Source organism: Haplochromis burtoni, unplaced genomic scaffold (assembly GCF_018398535.1).
Source record: "Haplochromis burtoni strain Fernald_Lab_line unplaced genomic scaffold, NCSU_Asbu1 Contig_25, whole genome shotgun sequence".
NCBI lineage: Eukaryota > Metazoa > Chordata > Actinopteri > Cichliformes > Cichlidae > Haplochromis > Haplochromis burtoni.
The window spans coordinates 2,638,410-2,655,086 of record NW_024582386.1 but is presented as its reverse complement, the minus strand read 5'-3'; the positions used below and the strand labels follow the sequence as shown (position 1 = coordinate 2,655,086).

General features: G+C 41.3%; 3 protein-coding genes across 5 annotated transcripts; 1 reads left to right on the top strand and 2 right to left on the bottom strand.

Moving 5' to 3' along the window:
- The first annotated feature begins 217 nt into the window (after nucleotides 1-217).
- On the top strand, nucleotides 218-2,710 carry LOC102288729 (cytochrome b-c1 complex subunit 7). Its single transcript, XM_005917462.3, has 4 exons — nucleotides 218-318; nucleotides 1,300-1,368; nucleotides 1,487-1,653; nucleotides 2,503-2,710. The coding sequence occupies exons 1-4, from the start codon at nucleotides 300-302 to the stop codon at nucleotides 2,578-2,580; spliced, it is 333 nt and encodes a 110-aa protein (XP_005917524.2). The 5' UTR covers nucleotides 218-299; the 3' UTR covers nucleotides 2,581-2,710.
- On the bottom strand, nucleotides 2,699-12,958 carry lrrc14b (leucine rich repeat containing 14B). 3 transcript variants are annotated; one of them, XM_005917460.2, is made up of 10 exons: nucleotides 12,753-12,958; nucleotides 12,616-12,642; nucleotides 12,403-12,473; nucleotides 8,690-8,744; nucleotides 8,350-8,447; nucleotides 7,226-7,321; nucleotides 6,995-7,130; nucleotides 6,730-6,873; nucleotides 6,135-6,585; nucleotides 5,493-5,617 (listed from the first exon to the last, which is right to left on the bottom strand). In XM_005917460.2, exons 1-9 carry the CDS (start codon nucleotides 12,775-12,777, stop codon nucleotides 6,164-6,166), a joined length of 1,074 nt encoding a protein of 357 aa, XP_005917522.1. In that variant the 5' UTR covers nucleotides 12,778-12,958; the 3' UTR covers nucleotides 5,493-5,617; nucleotides 6,135-6,163. The 3 variants fall into 3 exon arrangements, with proteins under 3 accessions (XP_042074858.1, XP_005917522.1, XP_014187618.1); XM_014332132.2 differs by having other exon boundaries at nucleotides 8,341-8,447; nucleotides 12,753-12,955; XM_042218924.1 differs by lacking the exons at nucleotides 6,730-6,873; nucleotides 6,995-7,130; nucleotides 7,226-7,321; ... (3 more) ...; nucleotides 12,616-12,642; nucleotides 12,753-12,958 and adding exons at nucleotides 2,699-3,766; nucleotides 4,479-5,107 and having other exon boundaries at nucleotides 5,231-5,617; nucleotides 6,135-6,270.
- Nucleotides 12,959-13,312: 354 nt separating this feature from the next.
- gatad1 (GATA zinc finger domain containing 1) lies at nucleotides 13,313-16,127 on the bottom strand. The gene is made up of 5 exons (XM_005917463.3): nucleotides 15,653-16,127; nucleotides 14,700-14,822; nucleotides 14,558-14,617; nucleotides 14,252-14,435; nucleotides 13,313-14,165 (listed from the first exon to the last, which is right to left on the bottom strand). The coding sequence occupies exons 1-5, from the start codon at nucleotides 15,830-15,832 to the stop codon at nucleotides 13,975-13,977; spliced, it is 738 nt and encodes a 245-aa protein (XP_005917525.1). The 5' UTR covers nucleotides 15,833-16,127; the 3' UTR covers nucleotides 13,313-13,974.
- Between the last annotated feature and the right edge of the window lie 550 nt (nucleotides 16,128-16,677).

Here is a 16,677-nt window from a genome sequence, read left to right as displayed (position 1 = left end):
AAGATACTTTTTTTTCCTTGTTTCCCAGGAGGATGTTTATGCTGCATTGATAACTATTTATACTGTATTATATTGTTTTATATTATGTATACTGTATTATCCCGATTTATAATTTATTTATACTATATTTTTACTGTATTTATTCAGTGTTTACACTGATTTAAAGTGTATTTACACATTTTTAAACAAAATTTCCGCTGTCCGTGAACGTCGGACCTTACGACAGCGTGACGTCTGATAAAGTTACTTTTGAACGCATCTTTACCCACAACCCACCGCGTTCCTTCTCAGCGATAAACATGGCGACGAGGGCACCAGGTAAATTAACCCCTATCCTTTTTCATATTTCCAGGTTATGCTCGTTAATCCTCTCGTTTTTAATCTGTGGTCAGATCTGTTTTATTCTCTTGCTCACAGCAGGTCGTTATGTTTACTTTGTCAGTATAATTAGGCCTTCCGGTGCCTTTGACTCGTCTGTGTCCTCTAGTGTCCCCGTGCTAGCTGATGCTAACGGGTGCTGGTCAGCTAGCGTTAGCTTAGCGCTCTCCAGTGCTGGTAAAATAAGATAAATGGTATTAAACAAAGACCTCCACCCTGTTGAGCAATAATAAAAAGTGTGTTTTACTAAATGACTGATGTAGAGCTCAGCCGTCGTTTGGAGTTAAATGTAAGAAATCAACCAAACTGCTGTTAGCTCATTGCTTATGGAGGTTAAAGTTTGTTTTCTTCAGTGAATAGTTACGTCTGTCTCACAATGACATCTGAGTGATCGTAGTTGAATGGTTGTTGTCTGATATTCATACAGCACATTTGACTAATTGCCTCTTATAAGATGACATATACTTTATGTTGGGAAATCACTGTTACAGCAGCTCATACTAAAATAGCTCAGTAAGATAAATAAAATATGACAAGATAGATTTCTCCCTGTATTTGTTAACTAAGACATCCATGTTTAACTACTAGGTCTCTGATCAGGTGATCAGTGATTGTTGGTGGTACTTTGGTCCAGGTTAGAGAAAGGAGACTGCTTTTGAGATTGAGGTTCCCTAGATCTGTGACACTACTGATACCATTAAAAAGAAGATTAAGGGCCACCTGTACAGGTTTAATTTTATTTAAACCTATCTATTTATACAATTATAATTTTCTCATTTTGTATTGTAATGTGCTTCATAACTAAAGTTGACTGACTTAAATATGTATACTAAGTGGCTAGAACACTGTTCTCCTTCTTTCCTTCCATCCTCCCTGATCCTGTCTCTTCCTCATGAGTTAGTTTTTTCTATTTCTTTACAGCTGCAACAGGAAGGCTCCTGGTTGGCTTCCGTAAATGGTATTACAACATGTGTGGCTTCAACAAACTTGGTAAGGCCAGAATATAATAATTTAAGATGATCAGAGTTCATTAGCTAAAAATGTTGCCAGTTTCGAAGCTTGCTAATGAAAACAGGATTGTCTTGAGCTTGTGGGTTTTCTGTTGCAGGTTTAATGCGTGATGACACGATCCATGAGGACCTGGATGTGAAAGAGGCCCTCAGGAGGCTTCCAGAGAATGTGTACAACGACAGGATGTTCAGGGTCAAGAGGGCCCTGGATCTCTCTATGAAGCAGCAGATTCTTCCTAAAAACCAGTGGACAAAATTCGATGAGGTGCTTTCACACAAACAGACTAAATTAGCATTTTCAGTGCAGTGTAAGATGTAGTGTTAATGTTAACATGGATAGATGTAGTATTTTTCTGTTGGTCATTTCATTGGACGTGATTATTTGTTAAGTTTTCCACTGAGGCTTGAGTCATGCAGTCCTAAAGATTTGTCAGCACAGGTCTGGCAGCCACTGTTTGTTTGGGGAAAGTCTGATCCCCTGATTGGTTGTGAGTGGTCTTGGCACTTGGTTTGAAACTGGTAGCCACTGGTTGCTAGGGGCAAGTATGTATTCTGTAACTGGTTGGCGACTGGTTTCTGGAGGGTGTTGGGAGTCCATAGCCTGAAGGTGGTTGCAAAGTGGTGTGCAGTGCTGCTTTGTTGCTAGTAGTTTGCACTTAGGATGCTAACTTGTCTGCAAACTTATAACTAGATAAAAGTTGTGCAACCAATACATTTCAAAAGCCACAGCCTTCATTCTCCTTTCCTGGTATGTATCACACTTTCCTCACTACCAATTGAATAGTTTGCAAATGTTCACAGACAAGTTGTCTTCCCTGCAAACTACTGGCAACAGTTTGCTAGTGACTACTGTAATCATAAGGATGTTGTTGGTGCAGAACCCTCTCTATGATTGATTTCACCTCTTATCAGTCAGCTGGAATATAGCTGCTGATGAGTCCTAAGTGAATTCTCAGTGTAAGATATGAAATTTTAGTCAAAGTGTGGAAAAGAAAGATAAGTAAACAGAACTATCACAGAGGTTTTTGGAAAAAATTTTTATCTTAGTTTAGGGTGGGATTTTTAGCCTTTGCTGATTACTGACGTCATGTATTGTGCCTTGTTTTTCCTGCAGGATGTCCACTATCTGACTCCATACCTGGAGGAGGTGATCCGTGAGAGGAAAGAAAAAGAGGAATGGATGAAGAAATAGACCATTCCAGTTCGCAGCTGTTAATCTTAGTCTTCGGTTGGTTCGTGGTCGTCCCCTGGTGTAATATTTAACATGAAATGTAATCTACATATATAACACAGTGCTCATTAAAGAAATGTACATTTTGAAACATGTCTGTCATTTATTTGATATATTGATATGACAAATTACAGTTTCAGAATTACTATAGAAGGATCTGTCACATGTTTCAGTGTTGGGCTGCAAATATAGTTACAGCATTTAAACAAGAATATATAAATTAAAACAACATGCACTGTATATACAGCTAATAAAACATCTTAGCAGTAACCAATATAGTTGCTATCTGCATTGCACATCTGTTTAGTTTTATATAATTAAGTCCTGGAAGAAAACAGTTAGCATTTGTTGACACTAACATAATTCCTGTCTTAACTATAGTTAAATCTGGTTTACTGGATCCATTTTCACAGTGTTGGGCTTGAATGAAGCAGCAGACTTTGAGCTCAGGACTAGTCACAGTAAAAATCAATCGTCTTTCCAAGTCTGGGATCTCCTGTTGTTCACATCGGTTATCGTACCTATAAAAGTGCCGATGACGGCGTTAAAAGATTTCAACATGGACACCCCTAGCTCATTACTGGTTTCACTGATGTCTGGATCGTAGGCCCCCATGATGGGGGTACACACTTCCACCCCATCTCTATCTGCTCTTTCCAGGACGGCCATCAGCTGGATCCTGATCTCCTGAAACAGCTCAGTGTTGTAACGCAGCAAGACCGAATCGTCCAGAGGATACGTGACATCATCTGCGTAACATTCACGGGGCACAGGTGCCTCTATGTACCTTAACTTGGGAAACCCTACAGATAGAGTGGAGAATAACCTAAGCAGGGCAACAGATGTCAGAGGGTTTCCCATAAGTCTGAGCTCCTCCAGTTGCTGACAGCAAGCCAGAGCATTAGTGAAGGCGTCCATGTGCTCGTCCTTTATGTTGCACTCCTCGAGAGCCAATCTCGCCAAAGTTCCCGAACTCCTGCTAAGCAATTTGTGTACAGGGGTGGAGAAAGAGTCAAAGAGGTTGTGTCCACTGATGTCAAGGTGAACCAGGGTCTCACTGTGGAGACTGTTGGCCAGGTAGGTCATGTCTACACGGTTCAGGCAGCAGTTGGCCAACTCCAAGCATAGTAGAGGTGTGTTGAGAGGACTGTGAGAAGGAAACAAAGGAGAATAAAAATGACTCTGGTATGAAATGCTAATAGAGGTAGACATTTGTAGTCAAACAGGAGCGGTACAAGAAATGCTTAAAAAGGTACAGCTAACAGCTGACAAAGGATAAAAGAGAACACTCATGGCTCTTATACGCTACAGGCTGGCACGTTTTCCTTAGACGGAAGTGTTATGTTAAACCAGTGAAGTACATAGGACGTAGAGATCCACTTCATCAGTATGAAAATGTTTTTCATTATGTTGGTTGGTCACCCATCTGTACATCTTTGTAAATGCAAATTCAATCTTTTGTCAAAGTCTTTGCTCACTTATTTGTTCATTTTATGAACAATATGCTGCAAGCTTTTCTACACCTTGTTTATTGAGCATCAAAACATTTTACATTACAAAATCTATACTGTGCATACTCGCTCCTGTTCTATTTCCATTTGAAGGTGAAGAATACCCAGCGGGTCTTTGTCCTGCAGCCACCTGTCCTCGCACTGGCACCACATCAGCAATTTTAACAACAGAATACCTTCCACTGTTGTACAATTGACAAAGGTTAAAGGTGGGTATTTTGAGCTGTGTTCAAGCTCTTGGTGTTGTTGCTGATCAGGTCTACAATCAGCATGCATTACATGAATAGACAAACTTAGGGCACCTTGTTGTCTGTCTCTTTATTGCTCCCTGTCTGTGCTTGTACTCACTTTAGCAGTCTCCGCAGGTGTCCAGTGAGAGTAGAAAAACCAACATAGAGCTCAGTGAGGCTGCTCAGTCGTGCCAGCAGGTTGCCAATGGTGGCCAGCAGATCCTCGTCGTCAGAGCCGAGCCTCCTGACATCCAGGGCGCTGGCTGGCAGGGTCAGAGACTGTAATTTGGGGAATTCCACCCTGGACAGCAGCACCTCCAGGTGTGAGGCCTCTAGAGGAATATTGTGCACCACCTCCAGCTTTGTGATGGACTCTGGCTCTGCTAGGCGAAGAACATAGAACAGCTGCTTGAGAGTGAGAGAATCCGCCCTAAAACTAACAAAGCGAAGCTTCAGGGGACAGTAACGGAGGAGCAGGAAGGCCTGAGCTACCAGCTCGTAGTTGCGGCCTGTGACGAAGCCGTTCAGACGGACATCAACAGATGTTTCAAAGGCAGATTGGGACACGTCCGTATCTTGCATGGCCACCATGGTCTCGTAGCACAGTTTTGTCAGGAGCTGGGTTCTTGCCCATCGACCCAGGGTGGATTTACAAGGGCAGGCCTGATGCTCAGTGTCCTTAAGGGCAGTCAGGTCCACCGTGTGAAGGCTCTTGGCATATGTTCTCGAGGGAGACACCACATAATCCTTAGAAAACAAGAGAATATTACATTAAAGGTGACTATTCATGAGTGTTTTAAGGCAATGACAACAGAAGTGCAACTGAAATGAAAATGATTAGGGGTACATTCAAGGTGGGTGGTTTGGTACCTTTAGGCCGTTGAGAATTGCTTCCAGACAAAGCCGGCAGGTGCGAGATGTGAGGTCTAACTGACAGTCGGCTGTCTTTCCCAGAAGTCTTTGTAGGTTGAGTTCAGGAAGAGGCCACATCTGGACCAAAGCATGCAGCACCTCAGCCTGCTCGTGGAGGTAGCAGGCCTTGAAGAGAAGTGGGTAGAGGTTAAAAGACACACAGGTGAGGTTTTCCAGAGTTCTCGCACCAGTCTGAATGAAGCCCTCAGCAGCAAGGAATCGCAGGGACTTCATGTCTTTAGTTTTTTTTGTGTGTGTTGGTATGTATTTGATTCAGCGTCTTCTCTCTTTTGTAGCTGCTGCTCCGTTGGTATCTTCTGTTGCTGTCTCTCTGGGTGTTTTGCTCTGGTGAGGCAGGAGAGAGGCACAGAGGGTAAGTAAGAGGGTTGAGGTTATAAATAGCAACAGCTGTCTCACGTCCTTCGCTGGACGTGGTTTCTATTTGCAACTTTTGCCAGACAGATTAGCAGGAACAACATCTGAATGCTCACGAGAAGCTTCACTTTCCTCCTCACAGCACACCAAATGTTTGGCGTTTAACACAGTTTTAACTATTTTGCCATCATGTACTTCATTTTATGTATCTGCTATTCTTTTCCAACCAAACTACTTTGTACAACATAGAGGTGCATGCTTGCAGGGCATTGTTGTGCAACTGAGGATTTTTGTCAGGGGAGATACTGTGGTCACTGCCCCTGTACTAACAGAGCCATCCTCATATAAATAATAACAGTCTAAACAACTTTATTGCATGCATGTGTCTCACATTTGACATTATAATATCTGTATTGGGGCACTGATGAGAAAAGAAAATCCAGAATAAGGTGAAGACTAAGCTAAAATATTACTAAGCTGCTCTTACCTGTCTTATATGATGTGTATTACATGAGGTTATGATGGGTGGTAGTGGTGATGATGGTGATGATGCTCATGGAAGTGATGGTGCTCATGTCTCTGGGCCAGCGGGACACCAAAGGAAGGCTGAAGGCTGTAAAACGTCTCCCTGTCTTGTCCTGGCTGTGCCTGGAAGCCAGTGTGTGTATGGGGCGAGGCAGAATATTGTACCGTGGAATGAAGCTTCCTGCTGTGGGAGCGACGCGGGAGGCTCTGGGAGGCTCGAAGGAGAGTCTGGGTAGGATGGCACCACGAAGCAGGATGCCGGCCATGCAACCTGCAGGACTTTCTCTCAGCTCTGGTCCTATCACACATGGATCTGCTTCTCATGGAGTGAACAACACGGAGGTCTTGAGGTGACTCAGAATGCACAGTGTTCTCACAGTGCACCACTAGATGGTGCTGAAGAGGAGGTGAGTCTAAAAAATAAAAAATAAAAACAGAAGAAAGAAACCCTTAAGTGTATTTTCCAAAGGACACGGACACACACACACACACACACACACACACACACACACACACACACACACACACACACAGAATTAATGGAGCTTTTATGATACCTGCATTGTCAAACTTGGAGGCATAATTTTCAATGCCAGCTAGATCCTGGTAGTGCTTTCTGCGCTCTTTGTTTTCATCCACACAGAGGAGCCTTCTCATTGGACGTCCGGCCTCCTGAGATCCGCTCTGCTCCTGCTCTGCATCTGTTTTCAGTGAGTGCAGGATGTTGGCATTGCTGACAGTTTAGAAGCTTATTAAAATCTTGACGGTCATGAACTGTTTAGTTTTGGGTCCTTAAATCCTAAAAATCACAATAACACGTACCTGTGTTTGAGCTCTTGTTTGGATAATGTGAGGAAGTTACAGCTAGCTTGATCCTGAGGGGCCTTGTGCCACTGCAAGGCTGCTTCACCGATGTCTCTAAAACCTCAAACACGGAGTGCATCAGGCTGGACATGTCCTGCAGAACACAGATATACACACTGCATACAGAGACATTTTACATCTGACATATGCCAGCAGTAAAAACAAACAAAAAAAAAAAACCTCTCTTACCTCTTTCTTGACCTCATCTGTGTTGTCAAAATTGTACAGTGTGAAGGTCCACTCCTGCTGAGAGTCGTCTCCAGGCAGCACGTTACCCTCCATGCCCTGTGTTCACATGCGAACATGCTGTCAGAATAATACTGATGCCATAGTTTGTCATTTACAGTAATATGTGTATTTGCTTATTATATGTACTGTAACTTTACACTCATGAGACATTTTATTATTATTATTATTATTATTATTATTATTATTATTATTATTATTATTATTATTATTATTATTATTATTATTATGTACACCTTACTATTACACTCCCTTTTGCTTTCAGAGATGCTTTAATTCTTCATGGCACAGATTCAACAAGTGCTGAAAACATTCTTCAGAGGTTTTGGCCATATTGACAAAATATCCCCACACTATTACACCACAAGCAGCCTGAACTACTGACAAAAGGCCTGTTCTCAGCTGATAGGAGTGGCACCCGGTGTGGTCTTCTGCTGCTGTAGCCCTTCACAGTTCAGAGATGTTCAGAGATGCTCAGAGATGCTCTTCTGCATATGACTGGTTATTTGAACTACTGTTGCCTTCCTATCAGCTCAAAGCAAACTGGCCCTTCTCCTCTGACCCCAAAATCAAAAACTTCTACAAGGCCTAGAGATGAGCATGTGGGAAAATCCCAGCAGATCAGCAGTTTCTGAAATACCCATCTCTCTCTAACAATCACATGAGTTGCTCCCATGTGATTGTCTCAATAAATATAAGCACTTAAATGGCTAAAAAAAAAAACAAAGTGGCCACTGAGAACATTACAGCCCCTTTAAAATAGCAAAATCCTCCATAACAGCCTGCAACCAACCTGATAAGATAACATGTTTTATCAGGTTTGTTTAGTCCATTTCAAGAATACATATTTAAAAATGGGTGTTTATGCAGCTTTTTCTGCGCGACTTCTTCACAGTCAGGAGTCGTCGTCTCATCATGTTTTACTAGAAAACTCCACGAAGTCCCGGCACCCAACCCCACCAGTCTTGGAAAAACCAAAATCTGAGTACACACCAGTTGCTACAATTCTACTATATTATAACGTTATTTGAATATCAAATAACGAGGTTACCAGTTACCTCACTCACAGCAGCACGGCTGCTGCTCCTCTTTGTTTCCTTCTTGCACTTGAAGTGAAAATTGGTCCCTTTATCGGGCGTCTTCTCTTCTTCTGGTGGCTGAACCACTAAACAGCACAAAAATGCATCATAATTCTCTTTTTTAACAGACTCACAGTTTATGGGTACTTAAAATTATTGCGGTCTATCTTGTATCTTTCTGATTACTCATGTAAGGCTCTGTCTTAGTCTTATGTGAACTATTTCCATTGTTTCGTTTAAGTGGATAAAACCCGATGACATTCACTAAGCAATTAAACCTTTAAAGACCTTAGACGGGAAACAGGATGACGTGTGATCGCCCACTCACCCTTCATGTCGCAGTTATGATCAGAAGTGCTTTTCCTCAATTCCACATACAAGTTCTGTGAAAAGAGTCAAGAGTGTAAATTATCAGAGGACACATTTAAGAGCGGGAGGAAGCAATTAAGTGATTTTCTTGTCCCGTGAGTGTGAAGATGGATCTCCAGATGTGAGCAATGTTGAATAATCTGTGCATTTTTCCTTTTTATGAACCACAAAACACAAAGCAGTGGTATGAATACTTTTGGCTTACTTTGCACACGTTTAAACACACAAACATACGGCACTGCAAAGAAGAAGAAAGCCGGTTTACCCGCATGTTTTTGAATGGCTGACATCTTTTCGCATGCTTTCTTGCATAAATACACGAAGATGAAAACGCTCACTTAAATCCTGAGTCTTGGCTGGACCTCTTTGCACTTCAGGTTTAGGTTTAGACACACTGTATATGTGTTGACTGTTATAAGTCAGCTTACTTTAAATCCTCTAAATCCATTATATACTTATATGCATTTACACATATTTTCAAATCCTACAGCAGACAGGGTTGATGAAAGGACTTGGATCAATTTCTGTTACTTGAAAAATATCGAATAAATAATACTTTAAGAAAATTAATCTTTTTCTGCTTTAGTCTTCCAGTGCAAAACAAAAGAAGACAGGAACAAAAAGCCTCTTATCTGCCAACATGTCCCTCACCCGTGTCACACTGATGCGTCAGCAGATGCAGTTGAGCAACACAGGGAGTGATAATTTGTGGGCACGTCTGCACACCCGCATTCGTGTTCAGATGCAGGCAACACACCCAGCGTATCCTGCCACGCTCTGCCTGCAGTGAAGCTTTGATGAGAGAAAGCGGCATCACCCGTCAGTCCATGGGCCCATCCTGATTTCAGTGAGCAGCTTGAGTTCATTTCACTAATGTGTAGCTGATGCACATCTATGCAACTAGGTCCACACCTAATAGCCTGTAGAACCACTTCAGTGGTCTCTCACATTGTTATGGAGGAATTTTGGCCAACTCTTCTTTCCAGCATTGCTTCAGTTCATTGAGGGTCCTATGCATGACCTCGATTTTTTTCTTTTCAGCCTTTCTGTTTGCTGATGTTTTGGGGATCGTTGTAGTTTTGACCAAGCTTTACCTCTCAGACATGTGGCCACACATTTGAATCTAGAATAATTTGGTATTCAGAGGAATTCAGGGTTAACTCGATGACTGCAAAGTGGTGAGTCCTGTGGCTGCAAAACAAGCCCAAACCATCCCCCCTCCACCACCGTGCTTGAAAGTTGGTGTGAGGTGTTTGTGCTGATATGCTGAGTTTGGTTTTCTCCAAATGTGATGCTGTGCTTTATGGTCAAACATTTCCACTTTGGTCTCATCCGTCCAAAGGACATTTTTCCAGATGTCTTGCAGTTTTTTGAGGTCCAACTTTGCAAACCTAAGTTGTGCAACCTTTTTACAAAGAAGAGCATTTCTTCTGGAAACACTTCCAGACAAGCCAGTCTTTTTCAGTCTTTTTCTAATTGTACTGTCATGAGAATATGCTGCGGCATCCACTCCTGGGAAGATTGACAGCTAGCTTAAATGTTTTCCATTAGCTGTAGAATGATGAACTTAAACTGTTTGGAAATGGCCTTTTAACTCCTCCCACATGAATGGACATCAACAATTAAGTTTCTTTAAGATCACTGATGACATTTTTCCTCCTTGGCATTGTGTTAAAACACACCTGAATGCTCCAGACCAGCAAACCGGCCAAACATCTGTTTTTAGAGGTGCTCAAACTCTCTTGATCAGTTAATCAAATGCATTTAATTGGCAGCTCCTGGCTGCTGCATAATTCCTATGGACGCGGTAAGTGTGGACTTAGTTTTCCTGCACAACTGTGTAAACCCTCTTTATCACATGACTGTATACTAATGCATATTTACATGTTTACCGATAGTTCACATTGAGCTGCTTCTATCAGTCTGGTATTTTGAACATTTAGCTATAAGCAACTAAAACAACTTCACATTTGGTAGAATTCAATTTGAGGAATGTAAGTGAACAAACTCAGATTGTTTGGTCTATAATTGGCTTGCGGGATGGACTATAACCCAAATATAATCACAAAATCCACATTTTGAACACCTTATTTTTGAAAAGAAGTTTGGATTCTCTGTCTAAACCAAAAACTAGACAGGATTGTTTTCTTTGAACTTCAAGTTAAACTCGCCACGCCTTTTCTGCTCAGTAAGCCAACATTTACTTAAAACTGTAATTATTCAGCCTCTTTTCTGCACACATACTTGACGGAAGATCATAGGAAAGGAAACAGGTTTGTCCGTTCTTTAGACAGTCAACCTGTCAACACCTGAGCCTGCCTCAGTGGTACTTGACAGGTATGTAAACATTCACCTATGAGTCGGCGTGTTTAAAATTTTTACCCACGGCGCTCCCCTCCTCCCCCCTCACTGGATACATCGAACGTTGCACATAAAAGACTTCATTGTTTAGTTATCTCTACAAAATCTTTTTTAAACTGTTCCAGCTTCTAAAAAACGTCTTTAATCTGTCACCTCTGCGAAAACTGTGACACGCAAACGTTTTAAATGTGATTTTAAGGGGAAGACTTTCTAACAAAGATGCAAAGAATGGAGTCATCTTTTGGAAAAAGAGATGTTTTTGACATTACCACTTCACAGCAGTGGTGTCATGGGGGATAAAACTACATTGGGTTGGAAAATGTAATCGCAGGAAGTGCTCCAAGCGCAGAACCTCCACCACAGCCCTTTAAACATCTTGGCAGAGTCAACATCTTTTTCCAAACTGCAGAACTTTCCAGAACTTTTTTTTCTTACAGCAGCCCTGTGCAAATATTGTCCTGAGCTTCAGACTTTATTGGCCTTAAAATAACAAGTTATGCCCAAAGATATTAAGAGATCAAACACTTGAAAAGCTGGATCAGTGAATTTTCTGTCCTTAAAGTGTGTAAGACAAATGCAATCAGTGTTTTTAATCAGGTGGTCTGAGAAGCAAACAAATTAAAAAAAACATTATTACACTTGATGCCATTTATGAAATGAAACAAGCCACACCCCACCTCACACCCTCACCCGTCTGGCTGGGGCAGGAAAGCAGTCCCAGATGTGGATTTTTTTTTTTCCTTTTTTCTCTTTTTCCCCCCTCACTGAAGTTGGGCATAAAGACCTCGCTGTCTGGAGGGGGGTGGGTGTGCTGAACTTCACAGACTTGGAAGTCTCTTTATAGAGATGGAGGAGGAAGGGTGGAGAAATAAATAAACGACCACCTTCCAAACATCTTTTATGTCTCCTGGATAGATGTGAGCAGTTTGTCCCCAAGCTGGCACGACTGAAATGAAGCCCTGGATGCTGTGTTAAAGGCGTTTAAAGAGGCAGTGCGTTTTTTCCTGCACCATAAGAACACATGTACTTGGCTTTAATGTTGCCTCATGTGCATTTATTTATTTGTTGAAAGAAGCTTACACAAAATATGACTTTGCTTTTTGGGCCATTAGATCCTACATTATTACCGAAATCACTAGTAAAACCTGGCTGGTTTCCGGAGCTGAGTACCCGGGCATTACTGCACCAGCTTCAGGTCTAACCGTCAGCACCAGATCAGCGCAGTGATACAGGAAACGTAGGTGAGCGAGTTATAGGTTTAGCTTCTCTCGAATTAGTTATTAATATAAGAACAAAGATAAAACTCATTACCTCTGTCAGCTTTCTTCTGCATATGTGGCTACTCTGCGACTCTCTCAGCACACTGGAAGCCAAACTCCGTCCTGGAGAGGATAAAAACAACCACATATTTAAAAAAAAAAAAAAGAAAGGAAGAAAGAAAGAAAGAAAGAAAGAAAAGAAAAGAAAAAATAAATAAATTCATGTACAAATTAGCTATGACAGCACGTGTCTTTTCTGTCTTACCTTCTGGACTCTGCCGGGGCTTCGAAGCTGCCCAAATAATGAGATGACAGTGAGCGCTAGTGATAAGACATTTGTAGTATTTCATTTCTAATAATAATAATAATAAAAAAAGAAGCTAACTAGATGTAACTTCTCACCGTGTTTGGACTGGAATTTGCCCATACTGTGATCAAGAAATGTTCACCATGTCCAGCCCAGAGAAAAAAAAATAACTCAAGACATGAGGAAGTTTTCGCGGACTGGGAATTTCACCGACGACTCCAAAGTTTCACCGAGACGTTTATCCAGGAGTGCACAGGCAGAGAGCGATGACTGCCGCGCACTTCCTGCTTCGGTTAAACTCGGTTTGATTGGTTAGAGATCGGTGATGCACGTGACCCAACCTTACGTCTGTAAATCAAAGTAACAGTGTGTTTATTGTTTAAACGACTCTGAACAGCATCCGACTGAGAAACGGACACAAACCACCGACTTAAAGACTTTACAATGAGACGTTCACGGTCAAGAGCTTAACTGACACAAGTGGCTTCATTCCAGTCTTTAGACACCACCAGTCTAACATTTTGACATAAATCAAACGTGACATTTGTTCAATCAGGATGCTGGAACAAAAACCAATCAGATCTCTGTTTGTTTGTTTTTTTTTTTAAACATTTATTTATATCAGTTTAAAAAAAAAAAAGGAACAAAAGAAAAATCACAGGCAACAGTAGTGATGGAAAAGAGCTTTTTGTTTATTATCAAATACAAAAGTAACATTTTTATGGAAACTTGTTTCTACCACTGGAAAAAAAAAAAAAAAAAAAGTGGTGTAAACAAGCTTCCATATGTTTCAGCATCACAGCTTGTGAATAACACAAAGCAATTAGACACATCATTACCATCAACTTACAACTCGCCTTCAAATGTGAAGTAATGATCAGAAAACCCCAAAATCATTATCTCCTTAATAAATGAAGGAATCTCTGTATGCATTGGTCGTCTGTTCTCCTTCAAACTTGGCGGGTGTATGGACTGGAGGCAGTGCCAAGTTTGAAGTAATTCGGGGGGGTGTCTCATTTGTGACGCTTCTTCCTGTTACTAGTCATTGAAAGACCCCGTCGCTCCTGTTGCTAGGCGTCACTAAAAACAAATGTCACATTTCAGACCGTCCTGCGTCCTCCCAGATGACACAGTCCTCCCAGATATCAGTATTTATTACATTTAAACCTTATTTACATTTAAACCTCCACTGACTGCAACATCTACCTCTGCAGATGCTCTGCTGATGTGCTGGCGACTGCTGACCCTGCACTAGCATCATGTGAATGTACATTTATTTCTTTAAGAACGGAGTCCATGTCTTTAATCACAGTCCCACTAACTGCTGGCACTGACAGACTCTTTGACAGTGTGGGCCGGTGTGGGTCCTATGTGGGTCCAAATATAGCCTTTTTCTGGTCGTATTGGGATAGTAGGGAACGGGGTGCTCCGAGACTTGAAGTACTCAGAGGGGGCGTGGCACACAAACTCCAAATACTCCATCTTTCTGGGCAGATCCTCCTCTGGACCTATTGCAAAACATTTTTGTTTGGTTTTTAAAGCTTAAATGAACAAATTCCACTAGAGCACTGCATGATCCAGAATAACTGCTCACCAACAATATAGGTGCCAGGATCGAACTGGTCCTTAGGGCTGGCTTGAGTGGGGATGAGCCACGTCAGTGCTGCACTTTTTTCACAGTACTGATCCTGTACAAAGCCTCGAATCTGAGCATAGTAAGGCTTCCCATCTTCTTCATCTGTTACCTTAATCACGTCTCCTATCTGGTAGAATACACCCTGTGATATATTGACAATGATAAAGGATTAAGGTTAATTGATATAATTAATGCTTTAAAAAGATCAGACCAGTTTCAAGTGAAAGTATTGTTTCTCATGCTTTGCAACAATAAACACCGTACCTTATAAAATATGGATTCTGACGTGATGATAGTCGCTACAGATTCTGGTGCTTTGATTGGCTAAAAGGTTGGCACACACAAGGGTCAAATGCATGAACTCAACAAGAAAGAAGAAAAATCAAATTTACATTATCAAACTTACATTTTTGAGTTTAAATATGTGTCGTCTTCCTTTTCCTTTGGTTGAGACTTTTTTCTCTGATGCAGGAGCTTTGTACTTGGTGCTTCTCAGACGTGCAGACCTCCTGTGGATCTCCTGCTTGGACTATAGACAAACACAAGAAGGGATTGGACAATTGACTGCAGCTTGTCAGTTGAAGAAGATGATGAAAAATAAACAATGAGACAATACTAAGACCAGTACTAACAACTATCAGTTTGTTTGTTAACTGATTAATCACTTAATGTGAAAAATATCTCAGTAAAATGTGAAGCTATGTAATGTTTAAGGCATATAGGTTTACCCTTCAAGTTTGATCTCACTTGACAACAGACTGCTATATTACCAATTTTAATTAAAAATAAGGGTTTAAATGATCTTGGGGGTTTGTTGAGATGTTTCTCATTTAAAGATTTAAATACTTTCACTTTGTACAACACAAATGACTTTCATTTGAAGCATCATTTTTTTTTATGTTCTGCCATCTGTATTTCGCACAGGCTGCTGCACAAGAGCCTGAAAGTTGTGCCCAGTGCTTTCTCAGGCAGTTATTATGATCAAATCTGCGACACCACATGTAAAAACTCCTGGAGTCACACCGGCTTGTTTCTGTTAAACTGTTTTACACATGAACAGTGAAGACTACAGTCTTGAAATGAGACCTGTGCTCTTCTAATAACTTCAAAAAACAAAAAAACTAAACACAGTGATCGTCAGTATTTAAACTGAAATGGAAAACCTTCCTAATTCAGCTCAGCGTGGGCTCCGGGAGCGCTATTATATTTTCCCTGTAGGATTATCTGTGAATGATGCAGCTGCAATGTCTGCACACAGCCCCACCAGTCTAAAAAAAAGAGCCCGAAGACAAACTCGTGAGGCTTTACACCATCACAAACAGGCCTGGCTCTAATCTAGAAACACTGGGTTTCACTGACCTGTTTCCCTCCGCCATTGCTGGGCTGAGTGATGGAGGACAGGGAGGGTCCTGACGCCCCGCCGCTGGCGCTCTTTCCCGTGCAGCTGTTACATAGGATCTCTCCCTGGTTTCCTTTCTTCCACATCGAAGAAGAATTAGTCTTGCAAACGGCGCAACATGGTTTCAAACCCAGCGGCATCGTGGCCGCTTCTTAAAACGACGCCGGTGGGCGAAGAAACAACACAGAACTCAGTGATAGGATGAAGATGCTCCGTTTGTGTGGCTGTGACTCTGGTAGAGAGGGTGAAATCTTCCTTCTGGGGCAGTTCGACTTAAAACAAACAGGTATGGCTCTGAGTTACTTACGAGAACAGCCAAATTGATCAGAAACTTGGGTTGTTTATATCTGTAGCCCATTTATAGCCACTACTAGCGGCACCATTCTTCTTCTGCGCTGGCGCCTGCCATCAGTTCTTCTTCTTTGGTTTAGATTTAGGTACATGACTAAATTATGCGACGCCACTGGACTGGAGGACACAACGCTAATAGACGCAGGCGAGCTTGTGAGAGTGTGAAGATGTTGATTAATTTTAACCAATCGTGTTGTGGTAGTGATAAATTACGATTGGTTAAAACGACACAATGAGTAGGTAATATGTTTAGCTGTTTTTCTTAGATGTATAATGTATAAATTATTTATTAATTTGCCCGCTTGCACAAAATGAGTCTTACCTTTCCGCTTTTTACTAACGTAATTTTTCTTTTACCTTTTCCGCTTTTTTGAAATCATTGTTGTATATGTAAATTTTGATGTATAATGCCCTCACTATGCACCTGTGGCACTGCTGTTTATTTACTGTAAGTTGTACTATTTTTATTCATTATCCTGCTGTAACAAAGTAATTTCCATCCATCTATCCGTGTATAAAGATTCTATCTATCTATCTATCTATCTATCTAATCTATCTATCTATCTATCTATCTATCTATCTATCTATCTATCTATCTATCTATCTATCTATCTATCTATCTATCTATCTATCT

What these genes read in the sequence shown, in the direction of transcription:
- LOC102288729 (XM_005917462.3), top strand. An exon ending in GTGTGGCTTCAACAAACTTG is followed by an intron (nt 1,369 to 1,486) that starts GTAAGGCCAGAA and finishes TTTCTGTTGCAG; the next exon opens with GTTTAATGCGTGATGACACG. An exon ending in AGTGGACAAAATTCGATGAG is followed by an intron (nt 1,654 to 2,502) that starts GTGCTTTCACAC and finishes TTTTTCCTGCAG; the next exon opens with GATGTCCACTATCTGACTCC.
- lrrc14b (XM_042218924.1), bottom strand. Translation starts at nt 5,506, where the DNA reads ATGAAGTCCCTGCGATTCCTTGCTGCTGAGGGCTTCATTCAGACTGGT. An exon ending in CAATTCTCAACGGCCTAAAG is followed by an intron (nt 5,108 to 5,230) that starts GTACCAAACCAC and finishes TTGTTTTCTAAG; the next exon opens with GATTATGTGGTGTCTCCCTC. An exon ending in CACCTGCGGAGACTGCTAAA is followed by an intron (nt 3,767 to 4,478) that starts GTGAGTACAAGC and finishes TCCTTCTCACAG; the next exon opens with TCCTCTCAACACACCTCTAC.
- gatad1 (XM_005917463.3), bottom strand. Translation starts at nt 15,832, where the DNA reads ATGCCGCTGGGTTTGAAACCATGTTGCGCCGTTTGCAAGACTAATTCT. An exon ending in ACATATTTAAACTCAAAAAT is followed by an intron (nt 14,618 to 14,699) that starts GTAAGTTTGATA and finishes CCAACCTTTTAG; the next exon opens with CCAATCAAAGCACCAGAATC. An exon ending in TCCTGGCACCTATATTGTTG is followed by an intron (nt 14,166 to 14,251) that starts GTGAGCAGTTAT and finishes GTTTTGCAATAG; the next exon opens with GTCCAGAGGAGGATCTGCCC.